General features: G+C 39.9%; 1 protein-coding gene across 2 annotated transcripts in view; it reads right to left on the bottom strand.

Moving 5' to 3' along the window:
• Positions 1-21,474, bottom strand: part of CDK19 (cyclin dependent kinase 19) — a 287,493-nt gene that overhangs the window by 71,395 nt on the left and 194,624 nt on the right. Inside the window, exons 5-6 of one of the 2 annotated variants that reach the window (XM_089664589.1) lie at positions 19,733-19,771; positions 13,063-13,120 (exon numbers count right to left, since the gene is read on the bottom strand). In XM_089664589.1, coding sequence (XP_089520715.1) covers positions 13,063-13,120; positions 19,733-19,771 — 97 coding nt within the window. The remainder of the gene's footprint in view (positions 1-13,062; positions 13,121-19,732; positions 19,772-21,474) is intronic. The other variant, XM_089664595.1, reaches the window with a different exon arrangement.

Below are 21,474 nucleotides of genomic sequence, written 5' to 3'. Positions count from 1 at the left end.
ATAAAGGTAATCTAGGAAACATTCTCTGAGCTCTAAAGCTACTTTCACACTGATCCGCCGCAAAAACATGGCAAAAAAATGCATATGCGGTATTTCCGCATTTTTGCTGTGCTTTTTGAGCATTTTTTTTTATAGGACACGTGAATTAAAAACCACCAAAAACACTTCTCAGAGGCGTTTTTCAGGCGCTTTTCAGGCACTTTCCATTGATTTCAATGGGAAGAGATGTTTTTAGGGTGGTTTTATTTAACTGAACAAATGCATGCTCCAAAGATGCTGCAAACAGGAGTTTTTACACCGCAACGGAAGCACAACGCCTCAGTGTGAAAACATACATAGACATAAACAGACAAACATAGGGAAGAATTTTTCTTGAGCTTTTCAGGTGCTTTTTTTTAATGCAGAAACGCTTCAAAACCTCCTCAGTGTGAAGGTAACCTAGTAAACAAGGCTTAGTCCTCTTTAATGGCAACATTGCTTGCTTGTGTTTTGGGGCTTGTGATGTTCTCAACATGCCTACTATTTAAGGTGCAGGGGCGGACTGATCATTTGGAAACTCGGGCACTGCCCGAGGGCCCGGGGTCAGTAGGGGGCCCCATGAGATGCCCCTGGTACCTTTTTCATAGGCTTTTTTGAGTTTGGGCAAGGACACAGGGGCCCCATGATCCCCTATTGCCCGGGGGACCCATGAGTTGTCAGTCCGCCCCGTTAATGTGCAAAATGTTTTCTATTGTGACACAAACAATAATTAGGACAAAAAAGCTGAAAATTTGAGTGTGCATAAGTACTTACCCAGTTGAATAAGAAACCCCTAAAATAGATGACGTCAAACTAACAACTAATAGAAGTCCCATAATTAATGATTTATGTACGGCCTGCCTGCGTGCAATCAAGTGTCCCATGATGTCAGTATAAATGCAATACATCTGTTCTTAAAAGCCCCTGAGTCTGCAACACCTCAAATGAGATAAGTAGTGTTGGTGTACAGCAATCTTGAAGTAATTTCACAGATTCTCAATTGGATTGAGGTCTGAGTTTTGACTAGGCTATTCCCATGTTCCCCTCTAAACCAATCGGGCATAGCTTTAGCAGTATGTTTAAGGTCATTGTCTTGCAGGAAGGTGAACCTCAGTCCCAGTCTCAACTGGCTGACTGAAATAGGAATTCTTGTATTGCCTTGTATTCAGTGCCATCAATCCTGACCAGTGTTTCAGTACGTGCCAAGGTAAAATACAAGTGAAAAACAAATAGCTGTCCATCCACCCAGAAGTCTTGTAAGCTGATACAGTTGACAGTTATTAGTTGTTGACATCCTTGTTGCCATCTCTGTGGGCAACAAAACACCAGCCCCTGTTATGGGGAACACAGGGAGATGTTATATAGTCCTGTTAATGTTATGTAGTCCTAACACACTTCCTATCCAAACGAGACAACACTACTCAGTACAGCTGTCACCCTAGGACCGGAAGTGAGTTAAAGGCAGGATTGCCAGGTTAAAATAGAGGAAAAAAAGCATGGACAAAGACAAGTAATGCCACTACCACAGCTAAGAACCACTAAGCTGCAATACTATCAATTCTCATTCTTGGGTTTAGATAATCCTTAATAGTGCTCAGTGTGATGTTCAAAGTTTGGGATTTTTTTATACCCCAACTCTGATCTATATTGCTCCAGAACTTTTCTCTGACCAATTTGGAGAGCTCCTTGGTCTACATGTTGCTTGCTTAACGGTGCTGCAGACTTAGGGGCCTTTCAGAACAGGTGTATTGTATATATACTGACATCATGTGACACTTTGATTGCACACAGGTTGACATTATGTAATCCTGTAATTATGGGACTTATGAAGTTAATGGTTTGCTCACATCTTATTTGGGGGTTTCATAGCAAAGAGGGTGGATACTTACTCAAGATTTCTGTTTTTGTCTTGATTGTTTGTGTCACAATAGAAAATATTTTGAACCTTAAAAGTCCCAAAAATCCATTTTCCTTCCAGGCTGTAATGCAACAAAACAAGAAAAATACCAAATAAGTGAATACTTTTGCAAGGCACTGTTTATCACCCTTTATTCTTCACAGTGCACTATTTTCTGGTAGTTTTTTACATATCTAGCACCTGGAACACAGATCAGTAAGCACTGCGGAGCTGTGTTATCCATCTGCTGGTTCACATGGCCCTGCCAGCACTGACTACCCACTTACTACTGTATGAGCGGAGAAAGGTTGCTAGCAGCAAGCACTAAAGATCTTTGTGATTCATCTACTAGCTGCCAATAAACCTTCCTCTCACTTACAATAGTAAACAACCATACACCTTGTAGGACTGTGTGAGTCAGCAAAAGGATCACACAGCCCATGCTGACTGTTAGTAAACCTTCCCGACACTTACAGTAGCAAACGCTATAAAATGAACTTCTTAGTGGATCACAGCACAATGGATGAGAATGCCATTTTTATTTGTTGCTGTGATCTGTGCTGACCCTTCTCTTTGTTGTTCTGAACAATGCCACCGGCACAACTGCTGGCAGAGAGGAATGCTGCCAATCAGCTTTCATTACATAATCCTTTTCTTCAGAGCTGCATGGTTGGACAAGCAGTAGGGAGATCACAAGGATCAGAGCAGAAGGACACGTGTCCTATACTGTACTACAAAAATTAATTTTACAGGCAAGACCAATCTTATTTTCTTAGTCTCACAGCAAAGCACACAGAAATTGTTTGTAGTGCTAACCATAAAGCATCCAAGACCAGTTCAACTGAGGGGTGGGAAACACAGCAAACAAATGCTAACAGACCCATGTAACAAATAGTGCAGAAAGACTTGACAGAAGTCACAAAGTCCTTGGCTAAGAAATGAGAGAGAAAGGGAGCATCCCAAAAAGTATTTTATAGGATTGAATTTCGATGATAGACTTTGTCAGAAGTTGACTTCCGAGCCTTTAGGAATATAAGAGTGACCAAATCCAATAGGCCCCTGTCCCTCAGGCCCTGGGCTTCAAGAGCCAAGCCATTAAAATCAGAGACCAAAAAAGCAGGATGGTGAATTGGCATCTGGGACAGAAGGTCTGGATAATCTGGAAGAGCCCACAGAGAGTCTGCAAGGAATCCAATTCTTCAGGACCAGTGCAGTGCAATGAGGATCACTGGAATGCCATCCAACTTGATCCAGACAAGGGAGGAGTCGTAGAGGCATAGATCAGGTTGAAATGATCCCATGGATTTACCATAGCATCCACTGTGAAGGCCCAAGGGTCCCTGGACCTGGTAACAAACCTGTCCAGTTTGTTGTTGAATGTGGATATCAGAAGATCCATGTCCAGTGTCCCCACTCATAGCAAAGGACTTGGAACACCTCTGGGTGTAAACATTTCCCAGGATGCAGCTGCTGACCAGGAATGAAGTTTGCTGGCCAATTGCAATGCCTGGGATACGGACAGGAGACAGAGCTGTAACATGCAGTTCTGCTGAAGTCAGAATCACATCTGGTTCTTATTGATCAATACAAGTTTTGAAATCACCTTTATTGTTAATGCAAGCCACTACGATGGCATTGTCTCACTGGATTTTGACTTCCCAGCTGAGAAGTCCAGCATTGAAGGGAAAAGCAAATTGCCCTGAGTTTCAAGATGTGGATAGAAAGCTTCCTCTGACAACCATGTCTCCTGCACCAAGAGGACATCCAGGACTCCTCTCAATCCCAACAGGCTGGCATTCAGAATGAGAACTTTCCACAGATTTGAGACAATGTGTTTTTTTTCTGACTCCTGAGCCAGGTTGGAACTATACCACATCAGGGAGAATCTGGCCTTGCAGGTCAGATGCATAGAGCAGTCTACAGACCAAGTCGGTTTGTCCCATGCAGCCAGAATGTTGAGTTAAAGTGATCTGGTGTGAAACTCTGTGTAAGGTATTGCCTTGAAGGAGCCTACCATCAGACCCAGAACCTTCATGCAGGCACAAATTGAGAACTGGCTCTAGGATTGAAGGGTCTGAGCATGTGAGTGGAGGGACAGGAATTTGTACTGAGGCAGGAGTATCCTGGACAGGGCCATGTCCAACATCAGGATCAGGTTCTCCATCCTGTGAGTTGGGTCCAGAAATGACGTCTGCAGAGTCTGAACTGTCACTGACTGATAGGGTTTGGGTGGACTGGTCCTTTAATAGGTAATCATCCAGGTATCCCACAACTTGGATTCTCAAAGAGCAAGGAAGAGGTAGGCCCAAATGTGATGAAGACCCGAGGTGCCATGGACAGGCCAACGAGAAGGGCAACAAATTGGTAATGTTGTGTGCCCACAACAAAACAAGATAGCATTGATGATATTGAAAGATGGTGATGGGTATATGCAAATAAGCACATTAGTAGAAGGAAGGCAATGATTGCCACGGCAGATTCCATGTGGAGCATTTGGAACTATTAGGGACCAGATGATGGTCTTCCACAATGGGGCGAGTGTCTCCATTTGCCTTGGAAACATTAAATAGGCTTAAGTGGAAAACCTTGAATCAATCATTGCCTGGAATGAGGGTAATTATCCTCTATGAGTGAAGTTAATGATAACAATGTATAGGTCTGCTGTCTTTGCAGGGAAGATGGCAAATTCAAGAGTATAAATCTGGGAAGTGTTGGGTCTGAAACTCTAGTTCGAAAATCCTGGATATGACACTCTGGACTAAACATCTGAACACTCTTGGAACCAGAAGGCCAGGAAGGAGAGTAGCTTCACTGGAAAGAGGGCTTGGTCCCTGACTTAGCAGGTTTTAGAGGTCCACACTTTCCAACAGAAGTATGATACAAGTTTAGACTTACAGCTTGAGGCCTGAGGGTGGAAATCTTTCTAGCCTCAGGAACCAAAAGCCTTCTTGTGGGAGTGCAAACCTTTTTTTCTGGGGCAGGAAAATACTCTTACCCCCAGTGTTTCCTTGATCTATATTTTCAAAGAACTAAACTTGCCTTGTGTAGTGCCCCAGGGGGGTATGCACAACCTTTATTAATGCAGAAAAGAGAGGGTGATGCCTTCTGTGTCATGCACTGTAGGTATTTAGGACCCAGGAAATGCCCAAGAATAACTGTGCTGTACTATGCGAGCAGTGAGCAGTATTGCCAATTGAAGAGCACACCAAGAGGCAGAAAAATGTCACTGTGCATGCACAGTAAGGTCAGGGAGACCAAGGTTGCTCAGATGATATGATAGACACATGCAACACATGAGGCTGAAAAAGGGTGCCAAATTTAAACAGCTGGCACTCTGGAGCCATAGTTGCGACAAAGGTTCACAGCCTGTACTTTGCTATAAGCCCACAGCACACTGGGATCACTAAGGGTAATAAACCCAAACTTACTACAGCAGATGTCTTCATCAATAAGAGCAGGATGTTAGGTACAAGCCCCATTCTGGCTTCACCATCCTTGATGGGCATATTCCCAAAGAGGTCTTCAGCTCCACATGCTGGTTGGCCATGGCCCTGGGATTAATAAGGGCAATAAGCCCAAACTTACCATAGCAGATGTCTTCATCAATCAGAGCAGGATGTTAGGAACAAGCCCCATCTTGGCTTCACCATTGTTGGTTTGGGCATATTCCCAAAGGGATCTTCAGAGACAGGGTTCCACAGGCTGGTAAACCATGGGCCTCAACTTGTACAGCACTCAATGCTTAACTGAATGTGGTGTAATACATGCCAAGGTGATCACCCAAGCAGAATCCTGTGCCCAAACAGGGGTGGACTGACAACTCATGGGGCCCCCCGGGTGATTGGGGATCATGGGGCCCCTGTATCCTTGCCTACACTCAAAACACATCCAAAAAGCCTATAAAAAAGGTACCAGGGGCATTTTATGGGGCCCCCTACTGACCCCGGGCCCTCGGACAGTGTCCGAGTACTCGAATGGTCAGTCCACCCCTGTGCCCAGAGCAATGTTACAGGCCAACCTAGCAATTTCTCCAGCCAGGATCAAGGTACAGTCCTCCAAGACTCAGCCAAGGAGTCATCCAATTTAGAAAATTGCAGAAGGAGATCCATAGTGGGTATGGAGCAGATACAACTTGTTAGCAGATATCTTGATGAAAAAAGAGGTAAGCTTCTCCCCACAGCCAACCTCCTAGCAAAGGGCTATAGCTTCCCTCATATATTGAACTGCCAGAAAACCCATCAGGGATGCCCTTTGTCCCCGATACTGTTCATATTAGCATTGGAACCCTTGGCTATCAAATTCTGCTGTAATCCTGCCGTACGAGGAAGACCCTATGGTGAATGCATCCACAAATGTGCTTTATTTGCAGATGAAATTCTATTGAGTCTCTCCTCCCCAACCACGTCCATCCCTAATCTTTACTCTGACTTGCGACTTTTCTCATTCATCTCATGGCTGAAAGTAAATCACAAAAAAATCACAGGCACTGAACATCTCCTTAGAACACCATATGGTCTAGGCCCTTCAGAATACCTTTCAATTCCTGTGGCAGATGGCTGCTCTCCCGTATCTAGGTATCCACTTATCTCCAAACCTCCAAAACCTGTATCAGTTAAATTACCCACCACTATATAAAACACTGTCTGATGACCTACAGAGATGGGCTACAAACCTTCCATCCTGGTTTGGAAGGCAGCACTCGCTCAAAATAAATGTCCTACTGAAGTTGTTGTATTTATTCAGAACACTTCTGGTTTCCCTTAATGTGTCCAACTTAAAGAAATTCCAACAAAAATTATGGCATACATATGGGGGACAATAGGCCTTGGGTGAATAGCTGCACCATGTTCTCTCTCAGAATAATGGTTGGGTTAGGGGTTCCCGCTCTAGTCAAATATTTTCAGGCTGCTCAGTTGGCTTCATTGATCGCATTTCATACCCGATATAGCTGCCCGTTCTGGATTCAGTTGGAATCATCTATATTACCTACGAGACTGATCAGCCGCTCGTCATGGCTACAGACCAAAGATCAGCCCCCAATTCTCTGTCCACACTTTCTTTTTGCCTTGGTCTGAGGGACAGACTAACCCTGAAACATAAATTGCAATCGGCTCATGCAATTTATGCCCCCTACTAGAGAACTCAAACTTCACCCCAATTCTCGCACTCCACTTTTCATGGAGGTCCAATAAGGGATGGAATGCCACCCACAGAAACCTCAAATATCACATTATTATCACTTCCTGAAAAAAGTATTAGACCTCTTCACGACTACGTCTATGGAGTATTAGTGTAAGTATATTTATAAGCAATCTGGTTACATTTCCAAGCTGTATAGTATCCTGTCTTCCATTAATACTAAATTACCATATATGGAAATGTGGGAACAGGATATGGGTGAGACCTATGATGCTGCGGAATGGCATAAATTGGCCCAGAAGACCATCGCATTAATAATTATTACATTCCTAATTGAAGCCAATTATAAAAAGTGTTGCTGAGGTGGTATTTGGTCCCAGCCAGGTGGGTCCTTGGGTACCATGGGCCTATCTTCTCTGTTTTAGAGGGTGTGGTCAAGCAGGCACAGCATATCATATCTGGTGGGCTTGCCTGAAGGTCCGCCGGTTTTTGATCCGCATTTATAACTATCTATTTCTTCACAGGAATAAAGTTAACTAAGTCTCCAAGATAGGCACTGCTTGGCCACCCAGTTGAGGGAGCCCCCCCCCCCCCCGGCCCACACTTTGTCTGATAGCTCCTTCATTCATAGAAGCCATACTTCAACTTCTATGAATGAGACAGTATCTTTGAATAGAGGATGGGTGGATGATTGAAAGGTCCACCCCCTCCATTCATAGATCCTGCTTCATTCATAGAAGATGTGTGGCAGAGTTAGGGGGGCATAAGAGGAGGAAGATTTCTGCTAAATGAGGACACAGCAGCACATGGTCACATCAAGGTAAGTAATATCCCCTGTTCTTAGTGTGTTTTTTTTTTTCATTTCTTTTTTTAAGTAACCTTAGTCTTCAAGAAAGTTGATTATTGTAAATAAGTCTCAACAGTGTATTAGGCTTGTATCAAACCCTGTAATGGACATTTGTGTTGAACAGCTTGGCCTGTTAAAGGGAGTGAAAAATAATGGATCTACTTTCAAGATCAAGAGAAAATAAAACTATGTCACAGTAGGGGCTCAGAAAAACAAAAACTGCTGGGCTAATGCTATTTACAGATTGCATTATAAATGTTATTTGCTAAAGCACTGGTTATCATAAATATTTGTATTTTCTTTTAAATAAAATATGTACTTGTAGCTTTTTTTAATCATCATTTTTCACATCTCACTGCTGTTAATATCCATAAGTCTCTTTGCAGCCACTTGTCTACATGCATGCCCTTCAGCGATAGCTGCATAGCAATTCTCATCGTGGGTTTCCTGATGGTGACAACAGCGAGCTATAGCTTCATAATGGTTATTTAAACTGCTCCTTGAAGGGTAGAGTAAAACAGACGCGATAGACTGACAACACAGGAGCACAATAAGGAGACCGGGACAGAGCCTTGTCACCTCAGCACAGGAAGTGCCTGATGTACCTTCATGGTCAAATCATAAGATATTTCAATAAAAACTGCAGATCTGAAAATACTGAAATTGCATGTTTAAGAAAATTTTACGAACATTTCCATATGAGGCATGATCAGCCAATTATCTGATCTTTAGTATAGTGCTTGCCACAGCCAATTCTGACTTTTCAGACGGCAGCAAACCAAGGGTACAAGCTAGAAAATTTTTATGCAATATGAACATAACGTTCGATTATCATTTAATGTGTACAGTAATCGTACTGAAATAATCAAAGAGAAAAAAAATGTGCTTGATCAGAAACATACTACAACTCTATACTTCCTCTTCTACTACGCTAGTACGTAGCTATGTTTGACTTTGTCAGCTTAAAATTTTCTGACTACATCATGATATGCACGTTTGTAGAAAATTGAATGATAGGTAATCTGATTTTCTCATGTGTGTGTACTAGGCCTAATATAATATCTTATAAGAGATTGGGTGCATTAGAACTGTGTTTATGTTATCAGCTTAAAGCGGAGCTCTACCCAAAATGGGAAGTTCCGCTTCAAGCTTTTGTCCCCCGCTCCCCATTAAGGATTGGCACCCCATTAAAAATTGGCAGCGGGGGGGGGGGGCAAATGGGTACCTGAATTTGTGAATTTGACAGGTACCCGCTCCCACTTTTGCTGCGATCGGAGGCAAAAATTGTAGTCCCCCCCCTCCCTCCCCGTAGTCTTCTGGGACACGTGACAAGTCCCAGAAGACTACAGGTGCCATTCACAAAGAGCAGCGCTTTGTGGCTGCTGACTTTTTTTTTTTTGCACATGGAACTCCACTTTAAAGTGGAACGTTACTCAGAAAATTAAGTCTTGCTAGATCACTTAAGGCTGGTCCCCTTTGCAGGTATAGCATTAAAGATAGGTAACTATACTGTTTGAAATCCAGTAACACACTGTCTCACTCTGGTCTGCACATGCTCAGTTGCTCTATTTTTTGGCACTGTGCTGAAAATCAGGGTCACTAGTGGCAGATTTGCTGTCAACCTAAATATTTGTTGCTGCTCAGCAGGGTGGATTTGATTTAAATCAAACTGATTTAAATCACAATTTAAATCACTAGTCAGTAAGGCTTGATTTAAATCATAGTTTTCTACATAAAGACTAATTCTTGCTGGTATAACTTTAATATGCAAGTAGATGAAGATTTTTAGAATAACAACTTTTTCATATTAGTTTTTTTATCCCCAGTTTAATAGGTTAATCATTCATATTTGGACAACTTTTCTGTTGTATTTAGGAAGGAGAAAAATAATCATTACCTTAATAATAACAATTTAAATAGATTTATTCAACTGAAACAATAACATTCCAGCATTTGTTATTTGCTTAAACAAACATCCATGTTTGTTAACTAATTTGGCTAAACAAAATATATATATTTTAAGAAACTTAAGACTGTCAGCCCCTTCCTCCGCACACTTAGTTTCACTTTCTTCTTTTGCAGATCTATTCCATTCCAAACAATCAGAAAAATATTGTTTCTATTCTATTCACTGAATTTCTTGAAACTTAGCACTGAAGGGGTTGATTCTGTATTCATAGGCTTGTAGAAGTTAGGATTAAGGTCTTTTTCTTAACTCTGTTCATGTTATAACATTTTTGCTGTGAAGAAGAGGCACGTGATCTCCGCTGAGTCAAATTCAGTTTTGACAACTGCAAAAGTAAACCAAGCATCTGTGATAATATCTTGTAGGCAGAGAAACTGCCCAATAATCTTACAAAAACCTCTGGAAGAGCATGACATTGTGAATGGATTAATGGCATTTATTTACCAAAAAAATTAAACATATACAGCCTTATTCTACATAATTAAAAAACGAATCTTTATTTCATGATGGAATAACCTTTGGATGGTAATATATTTTCCTCAAAAAGCATTTTATTTAAAAAAATCCAATTTAAATAAAAAAAAATCAGATTTTTTTACATTTTTTTTTAAAAATCATTGATTTTTATCCACCCTGCTGCTCAGGAGCTCTGGGCATCAGCAAAATGACAACCTCCAACAAGGAGAAACAGGAGTAAACATGGAGGCAATTTACAAACTAATTTTGGTAGCATAATTATTAATGTGGAAATATTATTATTATACAGGATTTATATAGCGCCAACCGTTTATGCAGCGCTTTACAACATAAATGTATGTTTCTTGCTAAAGAACATTATTTTTTTATCATGTTATTATAGAAAAGTTCTGTGTTTAAGCACATTGTATTTGTCTATTATGACCTAAATGAGGATCAGATCATATTTTATGGCAAATTACTGCAGAAAACCAGTAAATTCAAAAGGATGTTCACATATTGTTTTCTTGCCACTATACATCGAGTACAGTGCTTTAAAAAGAAAATAATTACTGTGTGAAATATTGTTGTTAGGTTTGTTGAAAATTAGGAAGATCAAACACACAAATATTTAAGTTTATAAATATGTAAATATATAAGTTTCTTTATAACAAATCTGTTTTAATAACAAGGAATAATATATTACATTTTCAAGATGTTATCAGAACTCATGTTTGTGACAATGGTATGGCAAGGGGTGATGCCTTCCTGACCAGTAATTCATCTGAATAAGGACCGGTTCACACCATGCCCACAGTACATTTGCGATATGCAGCAGTTGTGAAAAAAAAGTTAATGACACCCCAAACGCAGGACGCAAACAGCTGCGCTTTCCTGCACCGGATCACATGGTACAAAAGTTTGCAGGGTGTTTACTTTTGGTGTGGTGCAACTGCACAGAACCGCATGTAAATCGCACAGGAATGCACATCGCATTCCTGTGCATTTCAGCTGCAGGCATGTTGTGAATTGGCCTCTTTTAATGTAAAGTTAGTTTGTTGAGGAAAAAAATTCCCTTCGGTTAGCATAAAGGGCTTTATCAAACTTTTTTCCTGTTCTGAAGAAATTACTGTTTGTTTATGGCCTTTCTCAAATGGATTTTTGAATGGGAGGGTCAGGCTGCCTTATAATCACCTGAAAAATCACAATGCTGTAGAGTGAACAGCTGCAGTGACCCCATTCCTTCAAAAGTGGAGGAGAGAGTAAAGTTGGCCATAGATGGATCTAATCTCAACTGGTTCAGCAGGGATAGGCGAATATTCGATCCATCTATGGTCAGGCTGGTTGTACTTAAGTCGATCTATCAATCGACTTTAGTACAACCAGCCTATCTGACTATTTTCATGCCGCCACCACCACCAATAGCTGTAGCTGCCAGCAGTGATTATTGTGTTCTTCTGGCAGGGAAGGCTCCCCACCAGCAGAACACAAATAGCCCTGCAGGAGGGATTCCCCCATCAACATTGACTGTGTTGCTGGGGGAATAAAGCAATTTTCTTTCCTTCCACCCAGGACTGCTTAACTCACCAAGAATTAAAATATCATTTTAGGGGATGACCAAAATGTGACTCAGAAGGGCTGAATTCCTAAAAGAATAGATGTTGTTCACCTAGCAAAGAGTATGCTAGTAAGAAAAAAAATTTAAGCCATGTTCACTCTGAATAATCAATCATATTTGAAGGATATTCTTTAGTAATATTCACTAATTGAACATAGATGAACAGCCTCCTTATATTCCTTATTATAAATCAACAACAATATTTTAACACATACTGCTGTCAACAGCAGTGAGCCATTACATAATCAAGAAGAGAGATTTGTTATAATTTTGCGGTAAAATGTATTTGTTTACCATTTTTAGGAAATTGCAGCATTTATGGATTCAAATGGAAAGATAATGTTTAATAACATTACATTACAATATGGTATGTGTAGTAATAAAATAGTTACATAATTTGTTTACTGAACATATACAGCAAGGTAACAAATATTAAAGTGATAATAAAGTAATTTTTTAAAAATAAAAATTAAAAAACATGATATACTTACCTGTTTTGTGCAACAATATTGCACAGGGCAGTCCCTTATCTCTTCTTTGGTGGTCCCCTGTCGGCACTCTCTGCTCCTTTTTATCTGTGTCTCCAAAGCAAGCCTTGTGCTATGGGGCACCCGTTCTAGCATGTTCCCGGGCTGGGCTGTGCACATCCATAGACACACACCGCAAAGCTTGCCCATGATCCCTGCTCCTGCCTTACAAGAGTTGACTGACAGCAGTGGGAGTCTATGGCTCCCACTGCACTCAGTGTAGCCTGTGAATCCAGGAAGGGAGTAGAGCCGGGCTGCCAGCAGGGACATTGCTGGATCATGAAAGGATCAGGAAAGTGTTTGGACAGGAGTAGTGGGATGTTTTTTTTACCTTAACTCAGGGAATGCATTAAGGTAAAAACACCTAGACTTTAAAACCACTTTAAAGATCTCATTTTTATGTAGGCATGAGTCTTTTTATGTACAAATTTAGGAATGTTTTAATTGCTCTTCAGTGTGAAATATTTAGTTTTAGTTTCACTGGTTCTTTAAAATGTATCGTTAAAATAAGCAGCTGTTTACTTCTGATGATACATATTCATGTATTAGAAAAACATTTAGAAAAGCATTTATGCCTTTTTTTTTTTTTTTTACCTATTTTGACTCTTCCTCTCTCAGGACCTTCCCCCATTACAAGGATGTTTGCTGGCTTCTGCAAAACATAAAATCGATTTAATTAAACTAATAAATCTCTTTATTGTCCCTTTTTAAACTTACATTTATGATTACACAAAAACTTATTTCAGTCTTAGCAAGGTTAACCCTTTTAGGTCAGATCAATTTTTGAAATGTTGATATGCGCCTGTTTACTTAGTAATATACTTTTAGCGGTTTTAGAAAGTTTTAACAGGACATATAAGGTTTTAATTTGGTATTTACTAAAAAAAAAAAAATAAAAAAAAAAAAAAAATGGCATGCATATTTTCATTATACATTTAAGAATGTGAAAACATGCATTAACATATACATATAGTTTAATAGTTTTATGATGTACTACACTGGTAAAATGGTTGAGAAACAAGTGTGCAGTTCAGTTTTCAAACTGCTATACTTTTCCACTTGCCATGTAATGGCTATAAACAATTACATCGGTAAATATAATATTAAGCACATCACTTATAATTAATGACATTAGTTATTTATTAAATCATGCCACAGCGCAGCCTGATTCTTCAATAAGTGTTCTATAAAAATGTACAAAACAAAATCTTCTCTCTCCATAACTCAAAATGCTGTGTAGGGAGACAAGGGACATAGAACAGCAGGCAGTGAATTTTTTTTCACATCATTTCCTGTGATCACCATGACTGATTAATTGAACCAGGTACTGGAAGTGAGCATATATATGAAAGCATACTACTTCTTTGAGAAAAATGATTTTTGTACTCACTGTTAAATCCTTTTCTTGGAGTTCATTGAGGGGCACAGAATCCAGAGTTAAATGGGTTATAATGCCACTACATAAGGAATTGGACTCTGACAAAAAAAAATGTGACCCACCTGGTATAACCCATCCTTTTCCCAACATTTCAATTTTGTAACGTAGCAGTGCCAAGAACAAAATAAACCTAAAGGAGTGTGACCTCTCTCCCTCAATGAACTCCAAGAAAAGGATTTTATGGTGGGTACAAAAATCATGTTTTCTTTCTTTTTCTTTGATGGACACACTTTTTGGATGCTCAAAAGTAGTCCAATAGAGGGCTGGGCAACAAGGCAAAAAAATGGCCAAAAGGCCCAACTATAAATAAACAAAAAATGGGGACTGCCCGCAGCTCAAAGAGCTGCCTGAAGGACCTTACACCCAAAGCAGGTGTCAGAAGAGGCCTGAACATCCATCTGGTTAAAGTTGTGAACAGAAGACCAGGTGTCAATCTTGCAAATCTGGAAACAGTTGCCTAATGCCAAAAGGCCAGAGAAGCACTCACAGATCTAGTAGTGTGAGTCTTGATGGGAAAAGGTCTGAGTCATAGAGAAATCATGAAACCAGAAGCTGGTTTCTTTGTGAAGATCATCATCAATGACTACAAAAGAGTCAGTCTTTCTAATGCAGGCAGTGGGTGCGAAGAAGACATTATTATTATTATACAGGATGTATATAGCGCCAACAGTTTGCTCAGCGCTTTACATTACAGTGGGAGACAATACAGTAACAAAACAGTTCAATACAAGAGGGATTTGAGGGCCCTGCTCCTTGGAGCTTACAATCTAGGAGGAGGGGGTTAATGGTACAATAGGTAATAACTGTGGGGGGATGGAGTGGTTGGAAGAGTAGAGGATTCCAGTATTAGCAGAGGGTGGGATAGGCTTCCCTGAAGAGATAGGTTTTCAGTGATCGCCTAAAAGTCAGCAGAGTAGGCAATAGTCTGATAGATTGGGGTAGGGGGTTCCAGAGGATGGGGGAAGCCCTGGAAAAGTCCTGGAGACAAGCATGGGAGGAGAAGACAAGGGAGCTAGAGAGTAGGAGGTCTTGCGAGGAGAGGAGAATACGGTTTGGGTGATATTTAGAGACAAGATCGGTTATGTAATTTGGGGCAGTGTTATGAACGGCTTTATATGTCAGTGTTAGTGTTTTGAATTTTATTCGTTGGGCAACTGGAAGACAGTGGAGGGATTGGCAGAGAGGGGTGGCAGATACAGTAGGGTTAGTAAGGTGGATGAGTCTGGCAGCAGCATTCATGATAGACTGAAGTGGGGATAGCCTGCGATGAGGTAGGGCAATGAGGAGGGAGTTACAATAGTCGAGGCGTGATATGACAAGGGAGTGAATAAGTTGCTTAGTGAAGTCTACATGATTTTGTCAGCGATTGGATCTGGGGCTGGAAGGACAGATGGGAGTCTAGGATTAACCGATCTAGTACCCTGGCATGAGGGGAGGGACTGATGATTGTGTTATCGATCTTGATGGTGAAGTCAATGGAGGTGGCACAGGCTGGGGGGGAATACTAAGAGCTCAGTTTTGGAAAGATTGAGTTTGAGGAAGTGGAGTGACATCCAGTTTTAGTAGGGAAGTTTCAGTGGAGTGTAGAGGGCGAAAGCCAGACTGTAAAGGGTCGAGAAGGTTGTTGTCGGTGAGGTGGGAGCTCAGACGATTGTAGACTAAGCGTTATAGGAGTTTAGAGGTAAATGGCAGTAGGGAGATGGGTCTTAGGTTGTTCAGGTTGGTGGGGTCCAGGGAGGGTTTTTTAAGTATGGGAGTGATGTGCGCATGCTTTAGAGGGGAGGGGAAGGCACCAGTAGAGAGGGTAAGATTGAAGATGTGAGTGAGGGAGCATAGGATGGAAGAGTGACCGAAGGAGGTGTGAGGGGACAGGGTCCAGGGGGCAGGTGGTGAGGCGGGCTTCTGAGAAAACCTTAGTGACCTCTTCGGTAGTAGCGAGGTCAAAAGAGGAAAGCGTTGAGGAAGGTTTAGTATGAGGAATGCTAAGTGGGGTGGATGTCTGTGTAGTGGTGATGCACAAACTTGCGCTACATCAAGGCAACATAAGGACGTCTTCTGGTGTACTGTACTAGGGTCTGTCAAAGGGATGGATGTGCAATGTTCTGGCAAAAGTGAAAGGCAAAAAGCAGCCTGGGAAGGAAAGCATTAATACCACTTTGTCCTTGTGTAAGACCAGGCTGCCAGTTCAATGACATGCCTCGCAGAGATGAAAGCCAGTAAAACATTTACATTTTTCTCAATAGAGAAAAGCATCCATCCTCAAAGGACATTAACAAAAAATGGAGGCATGATGGCGGTGTGAGGGGTGTCCAAATCTTCTTGTAATTGGCAATATAAACCAGATGTCTCTGAATCCTGTGTCCTTCAATGAGCAAGAAACATTTTAATTGAAGTCCTCCACCACCAGCGTGTAAGAATCTTTAAAGCTGCTTTCACACTGATCAGTTTTTCGTCTGCTTTTGCGTTAACAAAGCGGAAGAAAAACGTGTGACCTTGTAATCCTATGGAACTCTTCACAGTGGTCCATTCCAGGTCTGCTGCATTTAGTAAAGTGAAGTGCATGGAAAACATGGCAAAAATGCATCAAAAACACACCCACATTGCATTTTTTATGCAGTTTTTGAGTCTTCTGTAAAATGCACCACAAACACAGTAAAAAGTAGCAAAAATGCATATGCATTTTAATACGTTTTTGTTACAGATCAGTGTGAAAATAGCTTAAGGGAAATAAAATTATACAATAGAAACAGCTGCACCTAATTAAACTGGTAAGTGTATCCCAAAAAAACTTCCCAGCAGCTATCAAATAGGTGTACCTCTCTAAAACAACCCAAGATCATATTAAAAGTGTAAATGGGCAGTGCCTAAATAATAAGCAATGCCAATTTACACTTTGAATCTTTAAGGGAATTAGCTGACTAACTCAGTAACCTCCTAATGTAGATACACCACTCGTGAGCTGTATCCTAATCTCTGGGTGAAGCATCCATGTTTCACCTCTTTGAATGAGGAGAAACAACATAAGTATCCTCCTGCCCCAATACGCACATTTTCACATTTTGCAATATGACAACCTCAAATGTTTTGATCACCCATGTACATAATATAGCCCATAATGCTGTAAATAAGCTAAATAAGCTGAGGTGCAGGAATTGCCTTCAGAAGTTACAACATTAGTTGATTGGAGGGCAGGGGTGTTCAATTAAAGTGTCTCGTGATCTTAAAATAAATACACCCATTTCTGAAATGCCTCAGGTTTAAGCTAATAAACATAACTTTAAACAATTAACACAAATAAGACAAAACAAGTTAATGACATAAGCTGGTAGGAAGATTGCCAGGAAAAAGGGTCCATGCACACTAGCGGTTTTTTTAAGCTAAAAAAATGCTGGAAAGAAAATCCTGGTAATAGCGTTTTAGGAGCATTAATGTTTTATTAGCATTTTTACAGGGAAAGAAAAAGCTAGAAAAAAAAGCTGTTAGGAGCGTTTAGCATTTTTTCTGCTGGCAAATTGCTCTCAAAAATGCAAAAAAGCATTTTTTTATTTTCCTTAAAGCTGAAGCTTGAAAAACAGTTCTAGCCTAGAATAATGTGCATGGACACATAGAATAACACTATTTGCTTCTAGGGGCAGAAAAAAAAAGCTCATAGGTAGCTGCTAGGAGCTTAGAAAAAGGCTAGTGTGCATTGAAGCTAAAAATAAATCTCGTTTTCATTGGATCTAGACAAAAAATGTGGGAGACACAGTAAATCTGTATGACAGGATTTTCTAGGTTGGTGAGACCAAATTGAACTTTTTACCCTTAGGGTCCTTTAACACGGGCGTTCCTTTTTTTCACCAGTTCAGTCACGTTTTTTCAAAGGAAAAACGGATCAGTTTACATCCATTATTCATCAGTTTACATCAGTTTTTTCATCTGTTTATATCCCTTTTCTGTCCGTTTACATCCAATTCCATTTTTTTTTATGGAAGAAAAATAGGGTTTTCTTCTGTTCAAAAAAAGGATGTTAACGGATACGGACATTAATGGATGTAAATGGATGATCATCAGTTTACATCTGCTAGTCCATAGAAATACGTGGGTGTCCACTTTTTATCCGTAAAAGGATAGATGAAAAACAGACATACGGAACACCTGTGTGAAAGAGGCCTTAAATAGCAAAATGCTAGGTATTGTGAGCAGCATGATCAGGCTTTGTAATTAGCAGTTACGCCTTATTGCAGTGGGATGTTTGGTTTGGATCCCAACAGAACAATACCTGTATGGAGATTGAATTTTCTCTCTGTGCTTGTAAAGGTTTTCTCTGGGTGTTGTGGTTTCCTCCTACATTATAAAGACATTCTGGTAGGTTAATTAGCTCTAGTCTAAATTGGCCCTAGTGCGTACCTTTGATTGCAAGCTCCTTGAGGGCAGGTGTACTTCATAAATTGTTGGCGCTATATAAATTCCTACAAAAAATAAATAAATGGTACAAAGCCAACTTTGAAGCCACTGTGACGTATGGTTCTGGTAATACATCGAGAGGAAGTTTTTTTTCTTTGGCAGGGTCAAAACTTTTTTGTCTGCGATACACTTGAGACTAGTTCATAGGCTTATCTTCCAGTATGACACTGACCATAAACACACAGTACACTACTGTAGAACTTGAACATTTCTGTTTACCAACAGTCTTTGTCTAACCTCACAGACCTAAAGCATTTTTGCCAAGATAAATAGGCAAAGGCTGCTGATACCAAATGTACTAACACGATACAGTGTTGCCTCCACAACACACACAGCAATAACTGCAGTCAAAAGGTGACTTTATCAAGTACTAAGGGTGGTAATTATGTATGAAACCAACAAATGTCAGCTTTTTGTTTTAATAAAATATTATGCAAAGTATAAAGTATGTTATGTAAATTACATGTTAAAATGCAAATAAATAAATTTTTAATTCAGGCTTCAATACTATAAAACATGGAAAATTGTGTAAGAGTGGGGGTAAAGAGTTATGCAAAGCACTGTTTAGCAGCTCTGCACAGACAGGCTTAACTTCAAGTGTATCTATTGTCAAATCCTAAAATCAAACATTCACATTGTATTTCAAATATATCTAACTTACTCCTATTACTCTCAAATAATTTATGTGAAGAACCCCACACATTTACTTCCTTGAATTTTGTGACATGTATTCACTATGCCCTGTTGATTGGCACTGATGTGTCACAAAATCCACAGAGCCTGCCTTCTGAACTACAGTGGTGATGGATTGAGAAGTTTTAGGAGGCAGATTCAATACAGGAGTCACTGCTTGCAGGCAGCAAGTACCATGGGATATGTAGTCCTTAGAAATTGAAAGTAAACAGTAGAGGGGAAGCTGCAAAGTATGCAGGGAATCGAGGAAGTTGCAGAAAGCGTAAGTGAATACAGGATTGTCAGATATACTATTGTTTGCATTGCTATTATAATGCTGATTTTATAAAGTGAAAGTGTAAGCTGTGATAACAGATCTCCTTTAATGACAGATGTCCCTTTTAAAATTAGTTTTAAAAGGGAACAGGATAAAAAAAATGTAGATAGACTACCTATAATAATAATAATAATATATAGGCAACCCCCCAAAAACATACAATGTATAGGTAAGTGTATCCAACAGGACTTTCAAGGTATTAAGTTGACTAATTGATTAAAGATTCATATTTTATTAAAAACAATACAGCAGTTATGACCAAATGTAGAGATAGAACACCCTACAACTTCAGGCGCACATCTCCCATATATCACTATGTAGACAAGATACTGTATCTTAAAATGTTGCACGTTTTACACATATCACTGTACCTGACATTGCACCCGCGATCCACTGATCTCTGCAGGCTCCTGTCAAAAATATAATACACATTTTTTTTAAGTCGAACTGGAAAAGTTCACCTTTTCCACAAAATAGTCTATGCAGTCAGTGGGCCCCAGTAGATATTAAAACACTGTGCAGCTTTTTAAGACATTTAATAATTTTATTGTCATACCTGTAAATCATTTGGATGCACCAACAAACCAGGCTGAAAACCTCCTGGTTAGAAACCCCACATTCTGCCTTGTTGTTGGAACACAAAAACTGTTGGTTTTGAATTCTGTAATGGTAGGAGTGAGCATCCAATGGTTTTCATGTCCTAGCAACAAAGCAGGATGTGGAGGTTGTAATTTGGGCCAGGATTCCAGGCCAAACTGGCTTATAGGTATGACAATAAAACAAATTACATCTGTACAATTTTTTAATGTCTACTGGCCCCCCTTGAATGCATAGGCTATTTTCTAGAAACATGAACCTAACCTTTAAGTCATTGTATGCAAGTACATTTTAAATAGTGATTTGTTTTTTCCTGGAGTTCTTCTTTAAGGAGCACCAATGCATAGGTATCTTTCATATGCATATTCCTTATATGTTGTACAAACAGAATTTTATGTGCTTGGGTCCATTTAAAGCTGTCTTTGAGCTCTGCGCCTAAATGCTCATTAACTCTCAATTGTACAATACTTACCAGTTATCACAAGAAATTCACACGTTTATAGCACTGTTTGTACAAACCATACTATGAAAGGACAAGGCAAGTGTTCACTTTAAAATAAAAAAGCAAGAAAAAGCATTCATGTAAGAAAAGCAATATTGGTTTTTGAAACAAACAAGTCAACATTAATCATTTCACTTTTTTCCAAAATATATTTTTTTTTTTCAAAAATAGTTTCCTTTACTGTAAAATCCCAGTGGTAGCCGAGAACACTGCCTCATGATACTGCTTGGCTAAAAAGCATAGGTCTCCATGGGAACAAAAGCAGCTACACAGAGTTCTCATGTATAACTTACCATTATCAATATGTTAGACTGCAAAATCCCTGCAGAGAATTTTTTTTTTCTAATATATTATAAACCTTGGAAGAAAAATCTCCTATAGTTGAGTGGGAGGACAGAGAATAATAAACAATGTTGCTGCAAGATGAACCATTACTATTGCACAGAAAAAGGCAAGAACTATGAATCTCAAAAACTTTGTATTGAGAGGAATTTTGACTTACCTTTAAATTCCATATCTTGGTGTAAAGTATAGGAAATAGGCAAAGTATTATAGATGCTGAGTTATAGGCGCATACCTTCATGTGACTGGACAGAGGTAAAGTTTTTCAGGAAAGGCCCCACAAGCACTTCCCCTATAACCCTACCTAACTCTGTGAGTCCTCAGTTTTCTAGCAAGCAATGCAGAGTAACCAAGCAGAAGGGAGATGACCTGTGGCCTATACTGTACTTGAAGATAAGGCATTTACAGATGAGTCAAAATTCCTTTTTAACCATAATCGTACAGTACAGGATAGGACACAAGCAAAGTATTCATAAACCCTGGAACATGCCCAAGCAATGAATGGGAAGGACGGACAGCAACCAGGAAAACAGAAATGGGCTAATAGGCCAAACAACAAGGGTCAAAAAGACCCAACTTCAGAGTGCCACTGCAAAAACCTTGCAGCCAAAAGTTGCGTTCACATGCCATTAAAGCCAGAGACTGAGAAGCATGATGGAATATAGGGCCTTG

The sequence above is a fragment of the Staurois parvus genome, unplaced genomic scaffold, assembly GCF_062004578.1.
Source record: "Staurois parvus isolate SC_StPar_1 unplaced genomic scaffold, SC_StPar_1.0 ptg000048l, whole genome shotgun sequence".
Classification (NCBI taxonomy): domain Eukaryota; kingdom Metazoa; phylum Chordata; class Amphibia; order Anura; family Ranidae; genus Staurois; species Staurois parvus.
This window is presented reverse-complemented; position numbering and strand designations above follow the sequence as displayed.